We start from the raw sequence: 26,174 nt of genomic DNA, 5'->3' as shown, positions 1-26,174 counted from the left end.
CTGTGTGACTTCTAGAGGAGATAAGAGGATCTTTCCTGCTATTCCCTACAGCACACTGTGGAGAGCAAGCAGCCCATGTTGATAGGTGGAGGGGAGTGACAGGGATCTCTTGCCTTCTCCCAAACCAATACTACATAATGATTTCGGGTTTCCTTTTCAGCTGCCTCCACAAACTGACCTTACCCTGATGTAAACACAGGATTTGCTATCCTAGACTGGGCTGCTAATCTCTTCAGTACTCCCATCCTCTGCTTCAGAGCAACTATCTCCAACATCATCAGTACAAAAAATGTTCTGATGGGCAGCAGGGAAATTCCCTTTCTGAAGGGAAGATAGATTTCGCCCTCTAACTGTTAGCAGCTGGCATGTACTTCTTGCAATACTTTTTTCTGCATAGTCTAGTGTGGATATTGTCATTAATAATATTTTACCTTCTGCAGAAAATGTAGTCCCATTGAGTTGTAGCAATGAGTTCCATGGGTGGTTCATACTATGCAAAAGTTTCCTTTTTTAATTTTTTCCCAAATTTTGCCAAAAGTCTGTGTACCTGTAACAAGATCACATGAAGGCAAACAGAAATGCTTGTTTTATTTTCTGTCCTATTTATTCTGTCTTTTTATCGTCTCCCTTCTTGTTTGTCTCTCCTAAACTAAACAGTTCCATTCTTTTCAAATTCTAAATGGAAATTGTCCTGGCCATCTAATAATTGTCTGGCTATCTTTACAGAGATGACAAGAGATGAAAACAGTACCTCAAGAAGGGGTAAAACATTAGTTTTATGTAAATAACACTAGTGTATCTTTAATTTCTATCTCATTAGTTATAGGAATATCTTGTTGGTTTCTGACCATGCTAAACATTGATTTTTTTTTTATTAATATGCAGTTGTTTCTCTTTGATTCTTACAGTAAATGTTGAACTGAACAACAGGTATAAGTAGTTAATTTTTTCCAGGGATTTTTTTTTTCTTTCCCCATTCCTAGGCAACTCTTCTTTTCCTGCACTGGTGGATTTTGTTGGCTGTGGTGGAAGTTGCTGGATCTTTTCTGTTCTGTTGAACACCTAATTCAATATGGAACAAGTTGCAATCTTCTTGTGTTTTGCCCTAGACTCAAAATGTTCCCCCAGTTTTCCCTGATCTCAGAGGTCTTTGAAATACACCGTATCAGTTCTAGATACTTCATGTTGCAAAGTGACCCGCACATCTTCCTTTCCTCTGCATTTATTTAACTCCCACTCACCATTAAAATAGTTGTTTTCTGGAGTGGTTTTCAGAGGGTTAATGTGCCTGTAGTTCTCATGGGGGAGATCTACTCTGCTCCTTACATTCTTGTAGGAATGAGGGGACCCTATATTCTGGTGCCCTGTAGGAGTGGCTCTGCCTCCAGCAGCCCTCCTCTCTGAAGGAGTTCTGAAAGGGTTACAAGGGAGCCTTGGCTGTTTCTTTGAGCTATTTGGAAAGGACTGGCCTCAGACAGCTTGGCAGGAACCTGAGGCCCTGTTTTTTCCAGCCCAGCCCTTCCTTCTGCACAGAGCTGTCAGGGAATCCCACGAATGTCTGGTTTTTCCCCCTTTCCTAATTCTTTTAACAATATTTTTATCCATCTGTGACTCTTCCTGACACAAGGATCTCAAATTTTATCCATTGATTTGCTTTGCACGTAGTGAAGTATAAATGAAAGCTGTGCTACCATGCCATAGCTGTTGGAATTGGTTCACAGTTATGCAGCTGAAAAGGGCATTGGGAAGTTTCCCAGAAGAATGTCCTTTCTGGCATTGATCTTAGGGCAGGTCCATCTGGACTAAGAACAGAGGGATTGAGTGGGCCCATCTTTGAACTGTGCTATTCCTGTGTGTTACAGTGAGGCACTCTGAAATCTTGGGGCTGCATGTTCTGTATCCTCCCTATCAGACATACAGAATGCTGCTTTGTAGAAATAGAAATCCCCTTTGTAAGCCAGGCTTATGAAAGACAAGATAGGGTTAGGGTTAGGGTTAGTGACTTTTCCTTCATTTGCCTCACTCTGTCCAGGACTGCCCTGAAGTTGAACACATTGTGACTATTTTGGAGATTTCCAAGTCTCCCTGTACCTTTTCACTTCAAGTAAATGGAAGCGTAGTGGGTAGTGTGAGAAGGGAAGTTTGGTTACTTGTTGAGAGCAAAGGTCTTGAACAGCTGTATTGAAGACATTGGTGTTGCATAGCTGAGGAAGAGAAGTTGAATTGGGGTTATATGGCTATCTCAGTAGGCCCGTCCAGTGCTGGGAGTTGGGTGTGATCTGAGTTCCATGTAGAAAGACTTCCATTAGGCAGCCCTCCTGTGGGCCAGTCCCTGGACAACCCTACCAAGTCAGCAGCCAAAGAGCCTGGAATCAAGCTCAGTTAAGGGTTTCAGTGGCCAAGTACAAATGCCAGAGCAGGAGATAGCAAAAGGGGCCAAAGGTTTTTTTCTTCCTACTAGGCTTTGTTTTGGAGCTATCTTCCATTATATAGTGAGCTTTCCACCAGCAATGCACATTCATATTTTCTATCCAGACCAAGGTCATGCATTAGCTTGGCCTCCTCAACAGATGAACATTCTTCTTTTTGGTGTTTTGTACTGTGATATTAATGGGAAATCCCTGCAAAAGCACGAAGAAACCCCTTTCCTGTCCCTGAAAGTGTTAGTTGGCCTTTCCTGTGAAGATTCTGCTTTCACCTAATTTCCCCTAGCTTTGTGACTGGTAAAGTTTTGTGGCTGACACCAGAGTTTGCAAATTGCACACTGTTGGCTCTAAGTCAGCCTGTTATTCTCTAGGGTTTCTCTGAGCTGCAGGTATCAAGCAGCAGCTGTTTGTGAACCATGCAGAGATCCAGTATTTAACAAGAATGTCTTTTGAAAATGGGGAAGGGAGAAATGTAAAAGTCAGGATTATTTCAGTTCCCCTATGTATGTGGTGACAGCTTTGCTTGGTGATCCTGTTCAGTAGGTCTGGGGTAGGTGTGTTTTACAATCTGAAGAAGATGCAGCAACCAGAACTCCACTGTGGAGCACGAACTTTGTGTAGGGATTAGTGTGGTTTATAATAATGAGTAACATTTTTGGTTACAGGTACTTTTTTAGTATCTACCTGGATACTATCAGCCATTGAGTAGCTTGACCAAAATGCCCTGGATAGGAGAACTTTGGTTGGTAATGAGCAAGAAAGCTCACTCAAAAAAACTTATTACTGGATTGTGCAGAACCAGTGCCAATTACAAGAATTTCTAAATGCTCTGTTAGGGCTGGACTGTGCAGTGTCAGGATGGAAATGTCAAGAATCCTTTATTACAAGCAGTTATTTCTAGGATTTCATTCTTAACAGTAGTTGAAAGATATATTCTTAAAAAAAGAAAAGGCGGAGGTGAGTGAGCTAAAAAGGCTAGGTAGTGCTAAAAGTTACCAGTTTCCAGACACCCTCCTATTGCACACATGGCATTTTTATGAATATTTCTTATCCAAGAACTGTTCACAGCAAACCAGGTGGGGAGATGCCAGGCCAGCCTGGCTGATTCAAATCTATTTAAAACTGGCACTTAGACAAGAACCTTTAGTGAAAGGAATTTAAAACTAAGAGAGCTCTGCTGGATGGTTGGGCATGTGAACAGGCTCCCCAGGGAAGTGGGGAGCCTGCCAGAGTGTTTGAACAATCCTCTTGAGCACACAGTGTTACGCTTGGGGTGCCCTGTGCACAGCCAGGAGTTGGATGTCAATGATCCTTGTGGGTCCCTTCCAACTCAGGCTGTTCTATGATTCTGTGTTGCTTGGCTTCTTTGCTTGAATTTCAGATTGTGTCTGGCTCAGTACATGTCTTCCACTCCCCTTTCTATCTTTCTGCTCTCTGGCACATGGGACTTAACTGAAAAGTTAGTCAAGGAAGATCTGGCAGTGCTGCTATTGGCAGCTGTCTGTCAGGGATACTTTGCCTGGGCAAGATTCATTTAAAGCAAAAGGGCTGTGACTTTCTTGGTGCAAACCTTTTGTATGCATAAAGATTTCTCTATTTGCTTTCTGCTGGGAAAAAAAAAAAAAAAGAATCTTCCCTGTGAATAATGTAGCCAAGTTGGGCCATGAATGTCTTCAGTACTGAAAATTTGAGTTTTCTCAAAATTCAGCTGAGAAATTTTTCATGCTTGGTAGACTATTTAAAAAGGAGGAGGAAATCTCAAGTCTGGACCATCTGTTTCTTTTTTGATATTGAGATAAAGATGCTGGTGGGTAAAGAGGTGTCAACTTATCTTCATTTAGCATTTTGATAAGTTGAAGATGCAGAGACTTGAAATTGAGTAAGTTTAGGCATTACCATTTCTTGGTACTGGTAGTTCAGCAAAACTTTTCACAGTCAAATTCTGAATTTCAAATGAGAATTTTTCACTACTATTAAAGACAATGTACTCCTTAGTGAAGTGACTTATGCTTCCCATTACAGTTTCCTACAACTTTTCAAGCTGTGGTGTTAGAAACAGTGTGAAATAACTTGTTAGAAAGAATGTTCTGTTCAATAAATTTCTGATCTCAGCTCCACTAGACACTTGGGCGTGATTCTTTCACAGTCTCATAATGCTAAAGATTCTGGCTTCTCTGTAAATATCTTTGGATGGATCATAATTTGAGCAACAATTAAAGGCTTTCTGATTCAGGCAGTCGACATGGCAAAGAGAACAGAATCTCATCTTTTGTGAAGAAATCAGTAAATCAAGCAGTATATGTGAGAGATTTAAGCACAAGCACAAAAACTCAGCCCCAAAAGTGATTCTTCATCGACTTTGCTGTTCTTAAGATTCAGTCTTTTGATGAACACATTTCTTTCTAGTAAGGAACTGTGTATAATATCTCCAGGATATTCTCCAGGAGGGTGAGATTTGGATTTCTACTATTTGTGATCCCCCTAGCCTTCTGTTTTCACAGTTCCTTACCAGAAGTTCAAGGAAGTTTAGACTTATCCCTTAGGAGCAATTCCAGCAAAGGTTGCCAATTTGTCTTTCATAGAGATTGATTTTGCATATTGACAATTTGCTTATCTTTCTTCAAAGCTGAAAAACCTCAAGGAGGAGCTGTGTTTTAATGCAGAATTAGTTTTGCTAAAAAGTCAATGGGAATAATAACTTCTCTCTTATTGAAGTTCACAAATATCTTAATTTTTTATTTCAGTTTCTACAAGTAAGCACATATAATACATTTAAAAGTATTAACTAAAATGATTTTGAAGACCCAGTTTTAATAGTTGGATTATTCTGGTATATTTAAAGAAACTTGGATCCAGTCCATCTTTAGTCATTTAAATATTTTGTTTTTCTGTTCAGGACATTGTTTGCATAACTCATTTTGCTTTTTTCAAAGGTCAGAGTGGTGTTTTCATTTGTTTCTGAAGTCCCACTTTGCTGCTGCTGATAATAATGTGAATGATTTAAATATGAAAGTATCCTCCACTATAAAGAGAACAAAATATATACATCAATTCCTAGGTTGTTTTGTGGTGTAGGGCACAGACTATGGTTCATGTAGTGCAGAGGTTTTCTCTACTGATATTTTCTAAATAGAAAAAAAAGAAAGGTTAACATTCTGTGTTCTCTAAAGAATTGCAAATCCTGAATATGAGTGTAGATATTACTGAGAGCATTTCTATGACAGGGAAAAGAGCTGTGATGCTGGGAGTTTTGCTGTTTGCATGTTCCTCTCTGAAATTATCTAAACTCCTGGTATCATGTAACACTATGAATTGTGAATTGTTAGCTTGTTGCTACATAAGGCATAGTTGTTTGTGTATTGTTTGTGGTGTTTATTGTTCGGTAGCAAAACCAGGTACTGACTACTCCTGTCATTTACTTTCAGGTTTTTTCTAACACTGTTACCTTTATGTGAGGGCTTGCTTATGGTCTTATACTCCAACTGGTCTCTAGAGCCTTAAACACTCTCAACATGAAAGTTAACCTCTTTGCAAGTGTTTCTGTGTTCACCTCAAGCCTTCTGGAGGCCTTGTTTGGACTCCTATCTGCCTGTACTGCAGATGAATTTTCTCTGAAATGTGCCAGTTATGGCCTTTGAGTCTGCTCTATTCAGAATATTTGCTGAAACGTCAAGAAAGGCATTGAGGCTAAAGAAGCAATATGTAATGGAGATTTCTTGATGGACACTGTTATTTTCCTTGCTTGATGTGTCCTGTCTATGATAGGAGGGAAGTCTTGAAAGGACATTGTTCCATGAATGGCAGGGGTATTTTAGCCTGCCCTTTTTAAGGGATTAGCATCTGCATCTTTGTGTTCATGCTCAGAATTACATTCAATCACTTGGTGGAATTCCTGGGGTGGAGATTCCATGTTTCCCATCTGTGTTCTTGGGTCTGGGAGCTTCTGACTAATTATACCATTTTCTCTGTACTTGTAGGAAACAATTTCATTTTGGCTCTAGAAAAAGGGATTGGGTTGGAATGGAATATAGGATTGTGTAACTTTTTTCATGTTTAACCACAAATTCCAAAAATGAAAGCTATTGCACTTCCTCTGAAGATACCTACTCTTGGCTTTTGGTTTTCAGAGTCAGTAGAAATATTCAAACCCCATAAAGAGTCCAAAAAGACCTATCAATTGAAAGGCTTACCCAAAATCTGTCATTAATGAATCCAGCAAAATTGCATCTCTAAGGAAACAGCGCCATTCCTAGATGCCTATTCTCAATCCCCAGGTGGAAAAGATTGGTGTAGTATGCAGTTGGGATGACCAGCAGAACTGGCACAAATGCATCATAGACTTCTCTGTCCATGCTGGAGGAGAAAACATCACTAACACAGGTGTCTGGTCAAATGGAGATAGGAAAAAAGCTTTTAAGCTAAGTGTTGTAACAAAACTAGTGCTTAGTCTCTACCTCCTATCTTACAGTTGTAGGTAGAGACAGAAATCTCATGAAAAATGATTTAGGCAGTGGGTGATCAGGTAAGTTTTGTGCAGTGTGAATGTCTTCTGCAGACAGGATCTGCCAGAGAGGGATCTTTCAATGAATACTGGACAAGTCTGGGAACTACATTTTAAAATGTGCTGTCTCATCTCTTGGTACTTTACAATATAATTATCTTAACATCCTTTTACTCATCTTCCTCTAATGACAGACTTTGTCTGTCATCAGATGTATCAGTTTCCTGGAGAAAGATTTTGTTGACCCAGTTTACCAAGATAAGCCTGAGCCTTTTCTGTAGTTTCAGAGATTTAATTACAAAACTCCTGTTCTCAATGCTTAATTGTTTTCTGTCAGCTGGCCTTCTTGGTCAGCATGTGTGTTGCTGCCTGCTGGGGCAAAGGAGATGACTGAATGGTTTGGGGCTCTCCCATGATTTTCCACTGCACCACCTGTTTTGGAAGTGGTTGTAGAATTGCCAAACACGCTGAAGTGGTTACATGTACCAGCTCCTAAAGAAGCTGAATGGAAGGAGTGGTTCTTGCCTGATGGGTTTTCAAAGGGAGCTGAGACTTTGATGTTCTGTTTTAGCAGCTGCTAGATATAGTGCCTCAGCCCTGTGCAGCACTTGTGCCCCAGCCTTCAGGCATGGTATTCTTCTTTACACTGCCAGAATGGAGAGAAGAAAATAAAATAAACCAAGAGTGTGGGCATTACCAAGAGTGTTGCTTTGTTATATTTTACACTTCAAGTTCTAGTACTTTGTGTCTCATGCCAGGGAGTACCTTGGACTTAATTGGGTCTGTTAGAGTAAGAAACTTCAGCTTTCTCTGCCTTTCTAATTGCTTCTTCCTCACCTCTTCTATTTTATGTCTGCTTCTGAAATAATGGTAGTAATTTTAGTCTTTTGTTCTGTAACGGCCGCATAAAATAGGGGGAGATTTACATGTGTGGTGCACCAGAATTCCTTGCTTAGACTAGAGGGACTGGATCATCTTTCCCATAAGGATTGAGGGAGACAGAGCACTGTAGTGGCTGAAACAAGCCACTACAGTTAAAGCAAGAACAGACAACACTCCACTGTATCTGCTGAAGGCAGTTCGCTGGGAATTTCCCTTTTACTCACTTAACTCTTCACTGCCAGAAATAAGATGCTGTAACTCAATTTATTCTATTAATATTGAACTTCTTTGTGGTAATGTGGAGTCCTCTCTGATTTTGCTTGTTGAAATATTGGTTTACTGGAAACACTGGAGGCCGAGCTCTGTTGTCAGGTGAAGAGGCTGATAGATTCCAATTGTGGGAGTGGAAGGGGGACTGTATTCTGTGTAGTTTAAAACAGAGAGGCCAATATTGTGGTAAACTGGAATGGTCTCTCTTGGCAAGGCAATACACTTCTGTGGTATTTATCTCTGGAGGACAGAGTCCAAAAACATGTGGAGATTCTTGCTCTGCAGTACTCGTTTTTCCAGGTAAGGCTGTATAAATAAATACAAGCCTTTCTAGTCTTTTCTTGCAGTTCTTTATAATACAATTCTGATGTGTCATCACCCAGGCAATAAGGGGGACAGATGTACAGAAGTTTTTGGGAAGGAAATGTCACTATTAGTTTTTTGTCTTTGTTCTAGTGCTGGCTATAGAATTTCTAAATTTTTTCTCTTCCCAATATTAAAAATCCATAACACCTAAATCAAAATGGAACCTACCATTCCATTCTGAATTTTTTTCTTAGGCTGCATTTTAGCTATCAACAAAACTCAACATATTTGCTCTTTTCTGAAAAGTAGTTTCCTTCAAGTAGGGTGTCTCTTGAGGCTTCTCAGAAGGAGCACTACAGACCTGGAAAACTTCTGTCACTTTTGGCCTGAGAAAATTATTGCTAGGAATTTGTGCTATCTTGGTTGAAATAATAAACACTTTTATAAAGTATCTTCCATTTCCTCTAAGGACGTTGGGTGGAGTGAGGGAAAAATAGCACTTTTTACAATACAAAAACAGTGCTTTGTGGCCATCAATGAGGCTTGCAGTGATTAAAAAAAAAAAAAAGCTGTGAAAGAACTAGCATCACACCTCTGGTGTTGCTTTGGTGTCAGTGTGCTGTGCTGCTCTTAGGATGGCTGAATGTCTATATCGTGATAGTATCCATCTGTGGTGTCTCTATAAGTAGCTTTTTTTTCTTATATTTTTTAGTTTCCTGCAATATGTGGGATAGGATGATCTTGCCTATGCAGCATATACAGTCACTGAGCCAGCTTCTTCAATAGATAACAACTCATGCTAGATTCTCTGTGTACCTGAGCATATTCCACCAACATCCCCTGATTATATTTTACCTAACTTTGTAACAGACTTTAGGAAGTGTGTGCTGTCAGATATAGTCACTTCCTCCTCCAGTCCATTGTTAAATGTTCAGGGAGCCAGGGCAGGTGAGTCAATCTTTGTACAGGAGGTAGAAGTAGAAGAATTCTCCCTTAGCTCCAGCATAAATGAACTGCAAAAGGAGCCTGAGGAGGAAAAAAATTCAGTGTAACAGGTGGAATCACTCTCAGACACAGTCTATTTTGTATTATACCTTATTACCTTAGAAACCCCCTTGAGGGATAAGGAAAGCAGAAACTATGTATACATATGGAATTGAGTTTCTAACACTGGGCAGATAAGAATGCTAGAGGCACCACTTTGGCCAGCATGTGAATATTGTCAAGCTTAGGGGACTGTGCAATCTATCTTTTTATTGGCAAACTAACTCAGTTTTATTACATTGGATGTAGGTTGATAAAATTCAGTTGTTTAAGGGTAGAAGTCTCTTTGCACTTGTATCAGTGCTTGGGGAATTATTCAGAAACAAGAGACTTAACCACAAGCCCCCAGCCTCACAGCAAGGACCCAGATAAGTGACCTTCAGTTCTCATTTTGTATCTTTAGTCTTCTTTTACTTTATTTCAGCAGCTAGATATTATACAGCTTCAGTTGTGTTACTGAATGGTAGCACAGCAGATGCATCTTACTGGTGCCATGCTGTTTCTCTACCTCTTTTACCTGGAACATTTATATTAAGATAACTGTAGCCAGCTGGCTTTCAGGTGACTCTTTCCACAATCCCTGATAAGGATGAATTTGTAGATGTTTGCTCAGTAAGTGCAGAACAGATTCTAGCCTTCCCTTTAGGTGTATGTAGATTATAAATGTAAAGTATTGCTTCTTTTGTGAAGTTTTTTTGTCTGGCTATAATTCTTGAAATATACAGTCATGATGCCAGGCAACTGTATGCTTCAACTGCCATGTCCCCATAGACCATCTAAGCTGCCAGATTTATCAAATCTTCTCTAAGAGACACTCATAAGAGCTTTCAATTACCACATAACAAGGTGGAAGTTGTACTGGATGTCAAGCCAAGTTAGTTGACATCCACTTTAATTCCAGTGCAAATGTTGTGAAATCTAGGGGCTTGATGTGCTCTCTAGAGGTTTCAGTATACTAGGTCTTTAATATTTAGACAACAAAATAGCCAAAGTAAAGTGCATGAGATGTCTCTACTACTTGGTCACATGGCACTAAAAATTTGTTTGGGCCTCAAGTGGATTGATATCTGGACAGCACAACCCTTAGGAATCCTTAAGGCCCTCTAGTTCTAACACCATCCTGTGCTATGTCTTTTGGGATACTCATGTGGCTGGGGCATTTAGCTCTGGGCAGGGGCAGGGCTTTGAGTACTCTTCCCCCATCTCATGAATCCTAACCCTGAAAAACTCAACAGCCTGTTTTTTGTTTGTTTGTTTATTCTTCTCAAGTGCTCTAGATTTCACCAGTTTAGCCCAATTGTAACTTTTCACTTGCCTCTTGGGATTTAAAGAGGAGCCTGAGCTGCTTTCTTCATTCCCCCTTTTCTTACTCATTGGGATCTTGCAGCTGCTGCTTGAGCACATATAGCAAAGAGCACCACACTCCAGGAAAGCTTACACAGGAGGAAGCTTAATGGAAAATATGAAAGGGAAAAAAATGTGTTTGATGGACTTTTAATATAAAAAGGGGGTAAGAAAAGAAAAGGAGGAGGGGGAGATTTATTTGCTGTAATAGGAACCAAATGTTGGCTGGGACAGCAGCAAGTCTCACTCTTTCCCTGTAAACTCTGTGAGCGGCTTTTCAAAGGCATTACGGGGTGCAGGGCTAATTTAGTGGTCCTGACTTAACCCCTGCCTCTCTAGAGAGAGGTAAGGAGTATGGGTTTTCAGGAGAGATTAGCGACTTTAATTCAGTCAAAAGCATATTCTAGACAGATAACAGTGCCCATTTATTGTTTTCATCCTTGTGTGCTACTTCTGCTATCCACCCATAAAATGCAAAATCTGCTTGCATAAAGCACTAAAAAAGGCTTTCTCTCTAGAAAAAAATAGAGTCTGTAAGTCTTTTTCAGTTTGGTTTTCAATAAACTTGTCTACAGTGAAAGAGAGAAAGTAGAAGAATGTCGTTACAACTCATCTTCATCAAGTTGGTCCACTTGATTCATGCTAGGCTTTTGCAGTGGAACCTCCTCAGTGAGGAGTACCTTTCCCACCTCTAAGTTGTGCAATACTGCATCTAATTTTCTGGTACTTTGGATTCTGTGAAGTGTGTATATTCACACCAGGAAACTCTGCCTGGATTAGAATAAGTGATCAAATTCAAGATGGCACTTAACACGTGTTTTTAGTCTGAATTACTTACTTTAATAAAAACAGATCCTGACAGTACAGTGAGGTAAATTAATTGGGTCCACCCTGCTCTGTCTGAACTTCCTTAATTAATTAAAACTGGGAGTAGGGTGTGTGGGACCACGCAACACACTTCAGGCCATTGCATGTCAGAGTTAAGCAGGTAATCCCCCCAAAACTCCCTTATGATAGCAAATGATACCAGGTTTCTATTTTAGACTTACTGTATATATGCCTTGCTGTTAAAATATTTTTGCAGGCTCTGTGTTTGTAGGTGTGGAAATGTGTGCAAGAAACATGAAGCCAGAAGAGTCAGCCTTCCACTCAGTAAAGCTCAACCCTGTGTTTGCACTTATTGAGGGTGGAAAGGCTTGTGATTTTGTTAGTCTCACTTGGAGGAGATATGCTCAGTTACCTTCCTTACCTTTCCAGTGACCTGATGAGCCACAATGGGATGAAGACACTGAACTTTCTAGTCAGCTGATTCAGCCTTTCTGCTAGTGAATTTCAGAGCTGCCGTGTGTAAAGAGGAAGAAAAACAAAAGTGTTGCTTGTTTACCTGCCAAGTATTCCCCAGACCAGAGAGACTAGACAGTATTTTGTAACAGGCACAAAGGGATGCTACTAGGGTCCCAACAAAAATTGTCTCCACTAAAGGGTAAAGATTAGATTTTATTTGCTGACACTAGCATGTTTAGGGCTTCTGACTGATAATGCCAGCTAAATCCAGGAGTAGCTGAGATAGGTTAGGCCTTTCCTGAAGAGGTTATCCAGTGCTCCATAATCTCGTTCTGCCCTTTCCCTCCTAGACTATCAGAAGGCTGTTTTGATGCGCCTCATTTCTAACATAGCAGGTTAGACACTTAGCACTCATGATCTTTCCTGTATATGGAGACCTAGGATGTAAAAGGCATTTAATTCCCAATCTCCATTGCCTTTGTTATAAGAAAATACTGATGTTCCAAAACCCAGGTTTATCAATGACAAGGAAACAGCAAGAATAATTTTCAGAAGCTAGGGAGCAGGAAATAAATTATCCAGCAACATATACCAGAAAGAAGGAAGCCTGTGGACTTTGATAGTAGTTGTAGAAAAAAGCGAAGAGCAAGAAGGCAGTGGGCTTTCCATATATAGCTATTGTGCATGCACATCTGGAATAATAAAGTGGAAAAAGTTCACGGAAAAACAATGTGCAATCAAGGCCAGAAGGGACTGAGTTGAGGAAAAAGAAGAGAGCTAAGTGTGCCAAGGCTGGCTGAGCTCAAAAGAGGCATGCATAGTTCTAGTAGTGAAGGCTTAGTCCTGAAATAAGAGGAATGTCATATACTAAAACAGTGAAAATGTAAGTTTAATTGGGAATGTTGGGGGAAATTCTTGACGCTGAATAGATACCTGCTTGTGGAGTTGTGCAGCTGAGTGTGACACATGGACTCCTACAGCCACTGAAACGTTTTGATCCTGCATCACAAGGAGATAAGCTGGATGCCTTTACTCACATATTTGTTTCTGAGTAAAATTCTTACAACAATATCAGTTCTCTCAGCTGAAAGGGGGAAGTGCGAGAATAGCAGAGGGGGACTCTTGGCATTTGCTAGATATTATGCATATTAAAATGTTCTGGAATGCTTGAACTGTGCCTCTGGTAGCTCTTAGAGTTAACCTGTGAATGGATTTGGAAATTGCAGTTAAATGCACAAAACTTTTCATGTTTTTTGCCTAAACCAACTCAGTCCTAAGGTTTTGCACATGAATATTATACATCTTCTGTTTTCTCATCACACAAATACACTGATGGTAAGAGCCCCTTCTGTAAGTAAAAGTAGCTTGAGCTACTGGGAAAAGGGGGAGAAGAACTAAGGCTGAAATTATTTCATGATGCCTTATCAATAATAGAGGTAAGTTTGATTGATGGTCTGTGACAGAAACTCCCCTGCATCTCTGTGCCAGGTCTACCATGGGAGACTGTGCTTTTCATTTTGAACTGGATTTGAACCCAAAACGCAGGTTTCTTGTGCCAATGCAACCTTAACAAGCCTCTCATTAACTTTAGAAGCTTTTCCTTAGCTTCTTTTGATGAGTACAAAAGTAGATTGCAGGTCAGGTGATGGCATCCTCATTTTATACAGGCCAGCTGCTTCCTGCCCCTTCCCTGTCTCCAAGTACCTGTACCATGAGGAGTTCTGGACAGCTCACAGTGCCTCAGATCTCCAAAATCCCAGGCTTAGCTCTTACAGAAATATTCAAAATGCTTTGTTCACCCCTGGTGTTTTGTGAAACTGTTTTTCTTTACCTTTGTAAGACAGCTCATGCTATGTTACAAAGCAGGAGGTTTTTACAGGCTTGCATGTTCCAGCAAACAGAGCTCCAGTCCTTGCTAAAATGTAGACTATGCTGACTAAACTGCACCAAAGTCACTCTTTCATAGACACTCCTGATAACAGCAGATGCCAGGAGCAAACCATTCTCAAAGACTTGGTGCTCTGTTTTACAGTTTTTAATTTATTGCTTTTGAAGCTGAGGGGAAGGAAAAAGGAAGAAAGACAAAGAAAGGCCTTGAGGCAAGTGAGAGGCCCAAAACTCCTGCATCCCAGCCAGGACCCCAGCGTCCTGGGCTTCATCCCACTCTGTTTATCATTGCTCTGTAGCCAGCCCCAATCTAGGACCTATTGTTAGGGATGGAAGAAGCACATAGTGTGCCAAAGAAAATGTTCTGTGTTTTTCTGAGTGCCTGAACATAAGTCAGCAGGATGCTGGGAGCTGCTGCACTAGACAAAATCATTAGTTACTATGCCAACTACTTTCTAGCAGCTGGTGCTCACCAAGGAGTTGTACTGAAAACTTCCTAGACTTGTCATACCATCTGAATGCCCTGTGGGAAGGAAACTGCTGCCCAAGGTTGTCTTGCATTCTATGGCGAGGTGGGAGCACTGATTTATAAATGCACTGTGTTCCCTTATTGCCAGCACTAGCTCTTGTTCCTCCACAGCTCCAGTCTTTACAGGAAAGGATGCAAAGTAATTTCATTGTTTCCTTGCTTAGTAGGAAAAAAAAACTTGTTTCCTTGTTTAGTAGGAAAGTAGTATTTTTCTCAATTTGCTAGACCTCCAGACATACTGATTTCTGCTGTGATCTTATCAGTTCTCCCAAACTAAGCAGGCTTAAACAGAGGAATATTCTTCATGAATGCTGAAGTTTCATTTACACAATAATTTAAGCCAGTTTGCACTGCCTTTCAATAGGATGTAGACACTTTTCAAGTATTTCAAAAGTGCCTGCTTAGTGAGTGATATATGGAGAACACCAGTGTACTTCATGAATTGGTATTGTTGCCTGCCACACAGGAATTGGTATCAAGCAAGTGCCCAGCTGTGCCATTGGAAGAAGGCTTCAGCTGAAATATAAATGTAAGCCTGATGTGTCATTCTTTTAGTACAGACTTGCTGTTTGTCCTATAGTTCTTTGTAACTATAAGATCCTCAGAGACTGGTGTTCTGGGGTCTGATCTTGTCTACAACTTCAGTCCTTGGAATTGCCTTCAAATTATTTTGAAATGGAAACAGAAGCCAGCTCTGTCCTCTCTTGTAAGAGCTGATACTCACATCCCTTCTGTATGGAGATTGGATTTCATAGAGATCTTTTTTTTCTGAAATCAGTGAAAAAATGCATTAATCTTTTGTTAGTATTTTAGTACACTAACATTAGATTCTAGTACAGGTGTAAATAGTTGATTACATAAAGGCTGCTTACATCAGAAAAAGGGCCAATGGATTGGAAAAGGGAACTAGAGTAGAAAGGGAGTTTGGAACCAGAAAACCTGGAGATGAATGTATGGTGTTCTAGCACTTTTGGACTGGATCCCAATCATAATCACATGGTGATTTGTTGAAAATGGTCTCACAAGCAAACCTGTATCTTTTGTGGTACAAAAAACTGCAGCAGAGAGGTTTTATGCTGTCAGTAATTTGGAAGAGAGAATTCTGGCCCAGCCTTTATGAAAACTACAGTTGAAAGAAAGGAATACTGTGGGTTTCTTGCCAATAACACTGAGTAGCCTGAAGAGCTGCTGGAAGGACAGAATCTTGCTTACAAAGGATGGGCCATAATGCCAAAGGCTGAGATTTCCTGTGCATAGTGAAGGCCTGAATCCTGGCCAGGTCTCTAAACTAAGCAACTCATAAATAATTCTGAGCAAGCTGTGAGAAGATTGTTCACAACCAGCCTGGCTGACAGAATGAAACCAAATCTTTTCTGGTGGCACAGTCAGGAATTTCTGTTTCCCATTTGCATGTGTGTGCATCTTTGCCTAAATCTGTTGTCTCTACATGTGAAGAAATGAATATTCAATCATTAGTGTTTAAGCAATAATCCTGAATTTGAAAACAAGCAGGTCTGGGAGTACTGACTCTACAATTCTCATTTCCATTAGGGGTGTGGAGGTTTTTTCTGGTTATTTTTGGCTTTGCCTGAAACAGTGTAAGTTTTGAGAAAGCTTTTAATTCAGTTTGGGGTATTTATCCAGCCCTCTTAACAAGTGAACTCTTTAATATCCATTAAGGTGTGAGGTCCTCTACTGCTTTTTTGCAGCCTTCATTATGGTGCTGAAGCAGCTGTAATTTCCTTAAGCAGAACTAATTTCTGCTTCAGGATGCAGAAGTGTTGTCATGCTGTAATAAATCATCCAACAGGAGAGACTGAGGATAGGAGATGCTCCATGATGCATTCCTGTGAGCATGGCAGATAGACTGAGAGCTGGAGCCTGTCTCTGGCAGCAGAGTATTGAGTCTCAGATCCTAAACCTCTTCTGTACCAGGGCAAGCATCACCTTAGATGTAATATCAGCACTTGATAACATGTTATGTGGGGATTTAACAAAGCTGCAGATGAAGTATCTCTTTATGAAAGTGATCCCAAGACTGGCAAATACACTGGCTTGCTGTTGTCAAGTATTGTATGTTTATATTATAGAACGTTGAAGTTATGTTTTGCAACATAATACATAAATGCAGAATAATGCATTTACTTTGATTTCTGTCTGTAAATAAGGAAAACCCATAGAAGCCAACAGAAGAAGGATTCTGCAGGCCAGGAGGATAAAATCTGCTTAGGCAAGCAACAGTGTTTTCAATATAGTGTCTAGAAAAAAAGTAAGTGTTTTTTTGTTGTGTCATGTGGAGAGAAGGTATTGAAACTGCAGGGAGTTGTGTACGAGATTGTTGCCCAAAAAAATCTTAGCCAAAGTTTTGTAGTTTTGTTTGTTATTTTTAAATTTAGTTTTTCCTAAAGGTTTAATAATGGAGTTGCAACAGTGTTTTCCTGGTAATATAACCCAAGTTTACCTGGGCAATACTATGTCCATTGTATTGGTTGAAATTGAAAAAGTGAATTAAAGCAAGTTAGAAATCCTGTGAGAGAATTTGAGAGTTCATTGAATTGGACAAAGACTGGGGAAAGGCAGCAATCTTGGTGCATGTTTAATAAGTCATACTTAAGTATTTGTAATTCCATAAGTTAATCCTTTGCTAGATAGCTCAAAACAGAAGAAATGAGAATCAGGGAAATGTTACTAAAATGTTGCCATTTAGATAGTGGCCGACATAGTGCTGCAGTCATTGCACATTATCTTTGTGCCACAAAATCTGGCTATTGGCAGGTCCAGTTTTAGTGGAGTTGTCATTCATATCAGTTTTGTCTCCTCCATTTTGTTTTCACTGTTATATTTTGGAAGTAATCACTTAGTCCTGAGCTTCTTAAGCATTCTTTTGGATCAAAGGATGAATTTTAGGCATTGCAGGTTCTGAGCTGGAGGTAGATATGGGAGGAGTTGGAACAGATATTAGTTTCTAGAATGAATAATATAACTTGAATAAATAGCTTAAAGACTGCTTGAGTGAATTCTTTCTGAATGTTTTAAGGGTTTGCTATGACAAAGCTTTTGAGGAAAGGAGCAACACATTCAAGGCAAGCTGAGATGTGTTTAAACAATCTAGGTTGTAAGTTGTGATAGGTTCCTGAAGCAAAGAGATTGCAGTGAACTCCCTTGCCAAAGCCATGACCTACACTCCAAACCGTGGCATGAAAGACACCAATTATCTTTTACGTCCCTGTTACGTATGATGTAGATAGGGAATGCAAGGGAGGCCTGCCCTGGGAATCCAAAGGACATATTTGGGAGGGGTGGTGTAGAGAAATGTCTGAGATCAACAGACACTTTGGAAGTTCAGGCCTTGAGGCTTGAAGGTTATATTAGCCAGCATGTCAGGATTCAGTGGGTCATACAACATCTGTGGTGTGAGCATAGAATGTGTGCATTGGCTGGGCTTCTGGAGCCTCTTCAGGACACCTCGTGGTCCTGTCAGTCCTGAGAGCCACCTGCTCTCTGCAAAGCCCCTCAGCCTTGTGTAGATGTGTGTTGGTGCTGCCTTCTCGCCAGGGCTTACAAACTTCAAAGCAAGCTAGTGAGCTTCTGTTGGTACTTATCATGTTGCAGCCACAGCTGAAATCCTACCATGTAAGCCTGGGCTGCTAGAGCTCCTGTCTCTTTGCAGGAGGCCTTTTGTCCTCTAAGAAAAGCTGGCATTTCTCTGAGGATGAAAGAAACGAGCCTATCTCACTCCCCCCAAGCCTTTTGGATTGTAACTGTATGGAGTCAGTATGTATCCTAGTTCCAACCTCACCCAACCAGTCCTTTATCCTCTATGGATGTTGTACTGCATGTCTGTTTCTATTCCATTGTCACTGCAGCATGGATGTGCTTAGTGTAAGCCTTGTGTTACTGTATTAAAGCCTCTACAAATCTAAATAAATAGTTATCTCATTAGGGATGGGAATCAGCTTTTTTCCTGCTGCTATTCTCCCTGTCTTCAATGCTAATCAGCCACAGAAATGTTCTAGTTTAGCATTCTTAATTTCCTTTCCTTTTTATTCCTCAAGAGAATGTCTAGTAATATAGTCCCAGCCTACAGTCAAGAAAGTGCTTAGCAGGAAGCAGTTGGCACATGACACCTCTAGCAGGTGTTGTGCTTGCTAAAGCCATGTCGTACAAATTCATAGCTGGCTAAATATTAAGAGATTTCTTTGAGGCAGTAGTGCCTTATAGGCAGGAGTCCTTAGATGCAGAGTAGTGAAAACTTGGTCTCTCTTCTTTCCTCAGGGCTCCAGAGAATCATCATTTTGCCTTGGAAGGAGAGATGGAGAACAGTGTTTACAAGGTGACACGCGGTCCTGTGGCACATCCCAGCTATCAGCTTCAGTTTGCTGTGCAGCAGCTTCAGCAGCAGAAACTTCAGTCAAGACAGCTGGGGGAGCAAAACCAAGCACGGCAACAGGTAACTAAGAAAAATTCCTGCCTGGGATGTAGCAGTGCTGGCTGAGTCTTAGATGTGAAAACAAACTCAGAGACAGTACAGATGGCAGAGGTTTTGTCAAGGAAGTAGCTCTTAAAGTGGGTTGCAACAAAACCAGTATTACCTGCAGTGATTTTGATAGCATTTTGATACTATGGTTCCCAATAGCTTCTTCCATTTTGTTGACATCTTAAGAGCTGGAGAATATATGAAAAAGAGCTGGTATTATTGATGTTCTGGATGATTCCTAGATGCCAAAGGTGGACCACTGTGTGTGGAACAGTATTTTCATTCTGCTGGGAGAAGCTTTCAATGTTATAATGACTTAATTGATACACTTGTTACCTTCCTTTGTTATTATGAAGAGAGAGAGATGTATTCTGAGTGATGTCCAAAATGCTTCCCTGCTAAAAGGAAGGAAGCCTTTGGGTGATCAAACCTTCATTCAAAACGACTTGGTCTCCAGTAGCAAGGAGCTACTTGTTAGCAGTCTGGCATGACCGGACTCCCATGACCAGACCTAGCACATGGAGGTCTGGACACCCACCCTCCCTCCTGTGATGCTGATGAGTCATTAGTCAGGGCCCTTGGGAATAGGTTATAGGCAAATTGGGAGTAATCCTTTTCTGGGAGTATCTTGAAAGAGAGGCCTGCTTTTTGCTGCTTGCTCTCCTTCTTTCAAGGCCCTTACTTAGCCTTGTAGTTACCACCCTCAACTTCTCTCACCTACAGTCTTCTTGTTCTCACTTTATTTCATCTCTGTCCACTGGGCTCTGGGTGGGCAGATGTGGCTGCTCACAAGTTCAGGAAAGAGCCATAAACTGGCTTGTGCCTGTGAGGAGGCTGGAGCTGGCCATGGGGCCTGGCTGAGCCCTCTTCTAACTGCTGACATTGAGCTGATGTTATTCTTGGCCTGGGGCAGAGCCATTACTCAGGAGTTTCTGTTAAAATGATTCTTTGTTAAACCTCCTCTCACCCCCACAACGTCCCCCCTCCTTTCTCTCCCTCCCTTCTCCTTCTGAGCCAAGCATTTTGGAGTTGCTGTGTTGAGGCTATTGCCATGCTGCAGGACTCAGGCTGCACTGAATTTGATGTTACTGAAGAAAAATACTTGCTGAACATGGGGGCTTTCAGACTTTCTGTCATGAATAAAATGTCATGTTAAAATGATTGTCTCTCGGACACTTCCTGTCATGACATTGTATGGAGCCAGCCAACCCTCCTCTTCCAATAACAGTTGCATCAATCCTCTGATGCCCACCCTGCCAGTCATGACACTACCCTTGCCTTCCCTTGCACCCTCTCTAGCTTTCTATCACTGACCTTTTTGCTAGTTAGCTTCTCAGACTTTAGTCCTTTAACTTGGCCTTTATAAGGACTGCCTTCTCTTTTCTGCTGTTTATGCATTCTCTGACCTACATCTTCCCATTCACACTGCTTTGACTTTTGCACCATCCTTTCATGCTGACCCTCATTTGTCCTCCCCTTTTAGGCAGAGTTCATGTAGCTTTTCCTAGCCTGCATGGCTTTACCACATTTCCTTGTCAGTGTCACCTATGCTATCTCCCATTGCCTGCTGTTTTGTTCTCTTCCTTCCCATGTATTGAGATCTACATCATCCTTTGTTGTCTTGCCTGTTACATTCAAATATGTCAGTCTCCCCTCAGCAGAAGAAATATATCCCCCAAGACTGAAGACTTATCACTTGAAAGAGTGTTGTCATCTCTCTACTTCAGGGAATGTGTGCAGGATATCCCTGAGACTGTTTCATCTGATTGTTCATGTTCTTGTTATGGTTAGAAAGCAGACTAGCCATTTGTCAGTAGCTGAAGTACATCTATTCATGAATATATCTTGAGCTGCTCCCTGAGTGTGGTATGACCATGCAACATGACTAGGTGCCAGTCTTCTGTCTCTGGCAAAGGGACTAGTTACACATGTAACTACATATATGTGATCAAGTAACAGAAGCACCGTAATTAATAACACAGCAAATGCTTCTCCTGTACATTAACCTGCTCAGTATGTTGGAGATGAGATGGAAAGCATGGCTTTTTTAATCAAGTATTTGTGTCAAAAGAATCCCTCCATTTACCAGGCAGTAGATCTGTCTTATCATGTGTGTTAACATGAAGGCTTGTTGTGTGCTTTGTTGCAGCACCCACTCTTGGTTGAATGCTTTCCAGACACCTAAGAATGATGATGATTTCTCCAGGCATTTAACAATCTGTGGAATATCAAATACTGTGTGGGTGGAGGAAGAGGAATTCTAACAAGCAGTTTTCACTCATTGTATGCAGAAGCTAGTTCACACAGTGTAGTATGGTAGGAACAGACCTTTGATTGCAGAATAGGTACTTGATTACTTGGATTAAACTGGCTGGATGAGAATCTAACAAATAGGTGGAGCGATATGGACCAGGAACAGACACAGTACAGACCTTGAGAAAAGTGAACAAAGATAGGAAGGGGAAGAGTTTGAAAGTAGAGACAAGAAGCTTAAATCTGGTATCAGTAAAACCAAGGAACAAGAATTAAACAAGAATTAACAAAGTCAAACCAAAAGACAAGAAAAACAGGCTTATAGCAGTATTTTTAATGTTTAAAGGAGACTTCATGTGACATGTTATGACCTAGATGTTATTATCACTGCTGCAGTTGGCAAGACAGTTAATATACCATCATTGTTTATTCTCTAATTGTTTCCTGTACTGGAAAGATGCCATCAGCTGTTAGGGAGGTTCCTTCTTTGTGTGGCTATGTTCTGTCTGCTTAGCCTAGCATCCACTGGATTTAAAATTTTATGCCAAACATTTCACATGGGAAAAAAGCTAAATTAAAGCAAGGGAAGTACAATTGTATGGTGGAATGATCCCTGTCAGTCCTGCTTACATCAAAAAAGCTCCTGTTAAGTAAGACATGAATCATGTTAATGAGTTGTGTGGGCAGTTGCATGATCACAGTTTCAATCACAAGTTTAAGTAGATTTTATGCTGTAGAAGATTAGGCTGAGTTAATATTAAATAATTCTCCTCTCAGTCATTTAAAAATTGTATATCCTCTGAAATATTCCTCATTTTAAGAAGTTCAGCAAATTTTTTCTTTTCAATATTTCTGATTCCCTCCTGATATACTTATCATTTATTTAGATATGACTAGAAATGCTGAGTACTGTGAATAATATTGCTAGTGTTCCTAGAACTATATTATTTCTGCTTGAGGATACAGGGCATCTTTGAATGCAGCCTCATCATTAAACTGTTTTCTAAACTGTTGTATATTGAACTGCTGTCAGATTTGCAGTGCCTTCCTTCCTTCCTTCCTTCCTTCCTTCCTTCCTTCCTTCCTTCCTTCCTTCCTTCCTTCCTTCCTTCCTTCCTTCCTTCCTTCCTTCCTTCCTTCCTTCCTTCCTTCCTTCCTTCCTTCCTTCCTTCCTTCCTTCCTTCCTTCCTTCCTTCCTTCCTTCCTTCCTTCCTTCCTTCCTTCCTTCCTTCCTTCCTTCCTTCCTTCCTTCCTTCCTTCCTTCCTTCCTTCCTTCCTTCCTTCCTTCCTTCCTTCCTTCCTTCCTTCCTTCCTTCCTTCCTTCCTTCCTTCCTTCCTTCCTTCCTTCCTTCCTTCCTTCCTTCCTTCCTTCCTTCCTTCCTTCCTTCCTTCCTTCCTTCCGCAGCTTTCTCCCTCATATTGTTTTCCCACTAAATGTGCTAACTGCCATTTTTCCTATTTGAGTCTTGTGATACTGATGACTCAAGGTCTCAGTGTAAGTAAAACAGAACAACCGTTCTAAAAGCAGTAGTCTGAGCTGATTTATACCAGCTGAAATTTTGTCCCCATGTTTCTGATCCTGTCACTATTATTAGAATTTTGGTAACACCCAGATATATTAACTGTCTTTCCAATACAATGATACAGCCCAATCCTTGCCCCAGAGAGCTAGCAGTACTAAGAGAAATAAAACAGAAGGCACCAAGTCAACAGAATAAAGTATATTTTTTTCTTGCTCTGAAGAATTTACCAAAGAGGACATGGTTCAGGACAGTCTGTGCATACCATATGCTTCTTCTTCTTTAAGACCTCAAGATACTCTTTTTAGTGCAGTTTAACACTGTGGTAGTTAATAGTACATTTTGAGCCTGTTCTTTATTGCCACTTTGTGAATTTTCAATTCAACCAACCGTTGTATCCAAACTGATTTAACTGAATGCATTAGTATGTGTTCAAAATAATTTCCACTAAACAGTTTATATGGCTGGAAAGGTCTTCCGAGGCTGTTAGTTCTCTATTTTTGCGATGTTATCTGAAACACAACTGCTTTTCTAAAAGTGGTTGCTTGTGTTTTGTTGGGGTTGCTTTTTCTTTTTTTAACTTAGAACCTCTTTATTGTTTATTGCTTGTAAACATCTCAGTTTGCAGTGTCAGGGATTTGGACTAGCTGCACAGATCTTTATGCAATACATGTGTGCGTGCATCTGTCTGTCAGTTCTCATACACTGCTGAGTCTCTCATCTTTTTCAGATTTGCTGATCCAATTGAATGTGAATGACTGTGGGATAGAAATCTCACAGCAATGTTTCATACAAATTACATTAAAATCCAGAGCCATATATCTGGGAAGGGGGTTTGACTACTACTAAGGCAATGGCTTCAGTATGAGACCACTCCTAATTAGACAGCACAAAATCCAATGCAAGAATGCCCAGACCCATGAAGGGAGGCATAATTTGGGGTATGCTTTATATTAGATACTGTAAGACAGATTTGCAGGAAATGAGCTTCATTACCTCCTCTGGTCACACAGTGAACGTGTTTTTGCTTGCAACATTTGTTCCATTACTGTGCTAGGGATGGGTGTTAGATACAGGGATGGTAAGTGCCAGGAACATTCTTTCTGTTTTTGAAGAGCATTAATATATCTGCTTTTCTTCAAAGTACTACACTACCTCTGCTTTTAATCATTAACAGCCCCAACTTAGCTACTACTAATACTCTTAGATGTTCATTGTCCTTACTGACAAGGTGTACACATTGAGATTTTCTAATTAAAAAATTCTTTTTTTTTGTACAAGGAATACTTTGTGTATGGTGTTGTAGATGTTGAAACAAGGAAATATTGCTTCAGTCTGTGATGTAGGGAAAAATACTTTCTGTCAGTTCTTTCTTCATGGGCAAGACAGGGTTAATGCTGTTCCTCCTCCCCAGAAAATTATGCACCAGAATTAACTCACTAATAATTTACAGAAATTTTAGCTAAAATGTCTTACAGCTTTTTTAGTATTTTTCAGATCTGTAGCTCTAGAGACTTCTTAGGGTAGCAAATATCTCCTCAATATCAAGTTAAATCTGCCAGCTTGGGAAGTGTAATTGAAAGTTTTTCTCTTGAAGCAGCAATAGTTGTAGAGTGCTACATGATTCAGGACTGCATATGTCAGGGTTTGTCTAGGCTTCTGCTTTCCCTAGACCCTTAGTCTTCAGAATCATGAGTGATAAGGTCTCTCTCCTATGTTTTGGATGTGCTGAAATCTTCCCAACCCTTCCTTTGTGTGGTCAGGCTCTGTTCTCCCCAGCTGTCCTCTTTATTTGCACAGAAGCTTCTCCTGGTTTCCTGTCCTGTCCCCATGGAGTTCACAGCAGGGCAGTATACTTTGTAGCTCAATCCAGAAGCCGTGGTCCTTGTCAGCTTCCAGTCTCCCCATCCTTGCTTGGAAGACAGCCAGAATCTCAGCACAGTGTGGAGACAAAGGCATTTTCAGAAGTCTGTAACCCCCAAGAAAACCTTTCTTTAGGCAGGTTTCAACACAGTTTTTGCTGATCAGGCTTCATTAGAGCATCCACGCTTGCTGTTTCTTCAGAGTCATGGATCTCCTTGCCAGTGCATATTAACTCAGGCAAAGGGTTATGACTGTATGTGTTGTGAACTCCAGGATCTTAGTGATTTTGGCAACAAGAAAAAGAACTCCCGGGAAAAATGCATAATATCAAAATAACTTAAAGGAAAGATGGATAATATCATTTCACAGTGAAATGTCACTGCTGAATAAGAAGTGGGTGCAGTGACTTGAGGGTCTCCATCCCAACCCTACGACATGTCAGGCTCTGAGATGCAAGAGTCTGAGTTCCAAGTTCCATTGTAGTTTGTTTTTCTGGGGAGAGGTGGGGTGTGACTGCTATTTTCCAGACTACTGCACTTGTACTAGCTTCCTTATTGAGAATCTGGAAGCTGCAGTCAAGGTAGGGCTTCAGGGAAGGGAGAGGTTAAGAAGGATTGGGAGCCCAAGGGCATCTTGTCAGTGAGCTCTAGTTAGGAAACAGGCCTGTTTTGGCTCCTGCACTTCCTTCTCTCCCCAGAGCTCTGCCTGTCAGCAACGCCTTCCCACACAGCACTGCTCTGCCATTTGCCAGAGAATTGCGGGGGAGAGGGGCTTTTCCTGTCTGTGTGCTGAGACTCAGCCAGCTCTCAGACTGTGGTTTGCTCTGGAGCCTGGAGCCCATTTGCTGTGGCTTTGTGTATTTTCCACCCAAGGAGAAACTGAGGACAAACTCAGTGAAGGGCACTGCTCCCAGGGTCACACAGAGGGCTCAGCTCTTCCACTTATCTCCTATCACTGACCTCTAGATGCCAAATTACAGGGTTATGGTATTGCCTCTGTTCTGGGAATCTGACTGACTTCGAGGAAAGACAAAGCAGAACTCCCAGCAGGTTGCTCCTTTCTGAAGAAAATTTAGCAGTCTGCAGAGCTCCCATAGTGGAAATATTGTCCACTCCCTGCTTTGCCCAGCCATTGCTCTGTTCTCCAGTGTCTCATAACATGCAGATCCTTTTGTTCCCAGTGTCACATGTCCAACAAGCTTACCCTCCCACATGCTATAGGAATAGAAATATTTTCTGTTCCCTAATATCACTGGGGTTTTCCTTTTTGTCAGTGGTGGAGTTAAAGTTCCCTTTTCAGAATAAGGTACCCTAGAGCTTTTCTATTACTCCAAGCACCTACACAGTTAGACCAAATAAGTAGCATTGTATCATCTTCCCCATAACCTTTCTCTTTCCTAGAACTGTGTCTCAATCCTACCTCCCACATAAAGAATAATTTAGCAAGATAACACAGAAAGTCAATGTACTGAAATACTTACTTCTTTGTGGATGGAAGCCCACTGCAAGATTAGATGGAGTATTGGCCCTCTTGTTTTTTTAATCTGGAATAGTAGAATTCTGTGGCAGTAGTGAAGTTGTCTGCCTTC

At 40.8% G+C, this 26,174-nt stretch overlaps 1 protein-coding gene across 6 annotated transcripts in view; it reads left to right on the top strand.

Annotated features, from left to right (window-relative positions):
* The window catches only part of TTLL5 (tubulin tyrosine ligase like 5), a 123,906-nt gene that overhangs the window by 80,004 nt on the left and 17,728 nt on the right, over positions 1–26,174 (top strand). For all 6 annotated transcript variants that reach the window (XR_011679164.1, XR_011679165.1, XM_071426774.1 and 3 more), the window contains one exon: positions 18,749–18,923. Coding sequence is in view for 4 of the 6 variants with exons in the window: in XM_071426774.1 (XP_071282875.1) it covers positions 18,749–18,923 (175 nt within the window). In the remaining 2 variants the exon portion in view is untranslated. The remainder of the gene's footprint in view (positions 1–18,748; positions 18,924–26,174) is intronic.

Source organism: Agelaius tricolor, unplaced genomic scaffold (assembly GCF_023055355.1).
Source record: "Agelaius tricolor isolate 1412-34295 unplaced genomic scaffold, bAgeTri1.0.p SCAF_5, whole genome shotgun sequence".
NCBI classification, from domain to species: domain Eukaryota; kingdom Metazoa; phylum Chordata; class Aves; order Passeriformes; family Icteridae; genus Agelaius; species Agelaius tricolor.
This window is presented reverse-complemented; position numbering and strand designations above follow the sequence as displayed.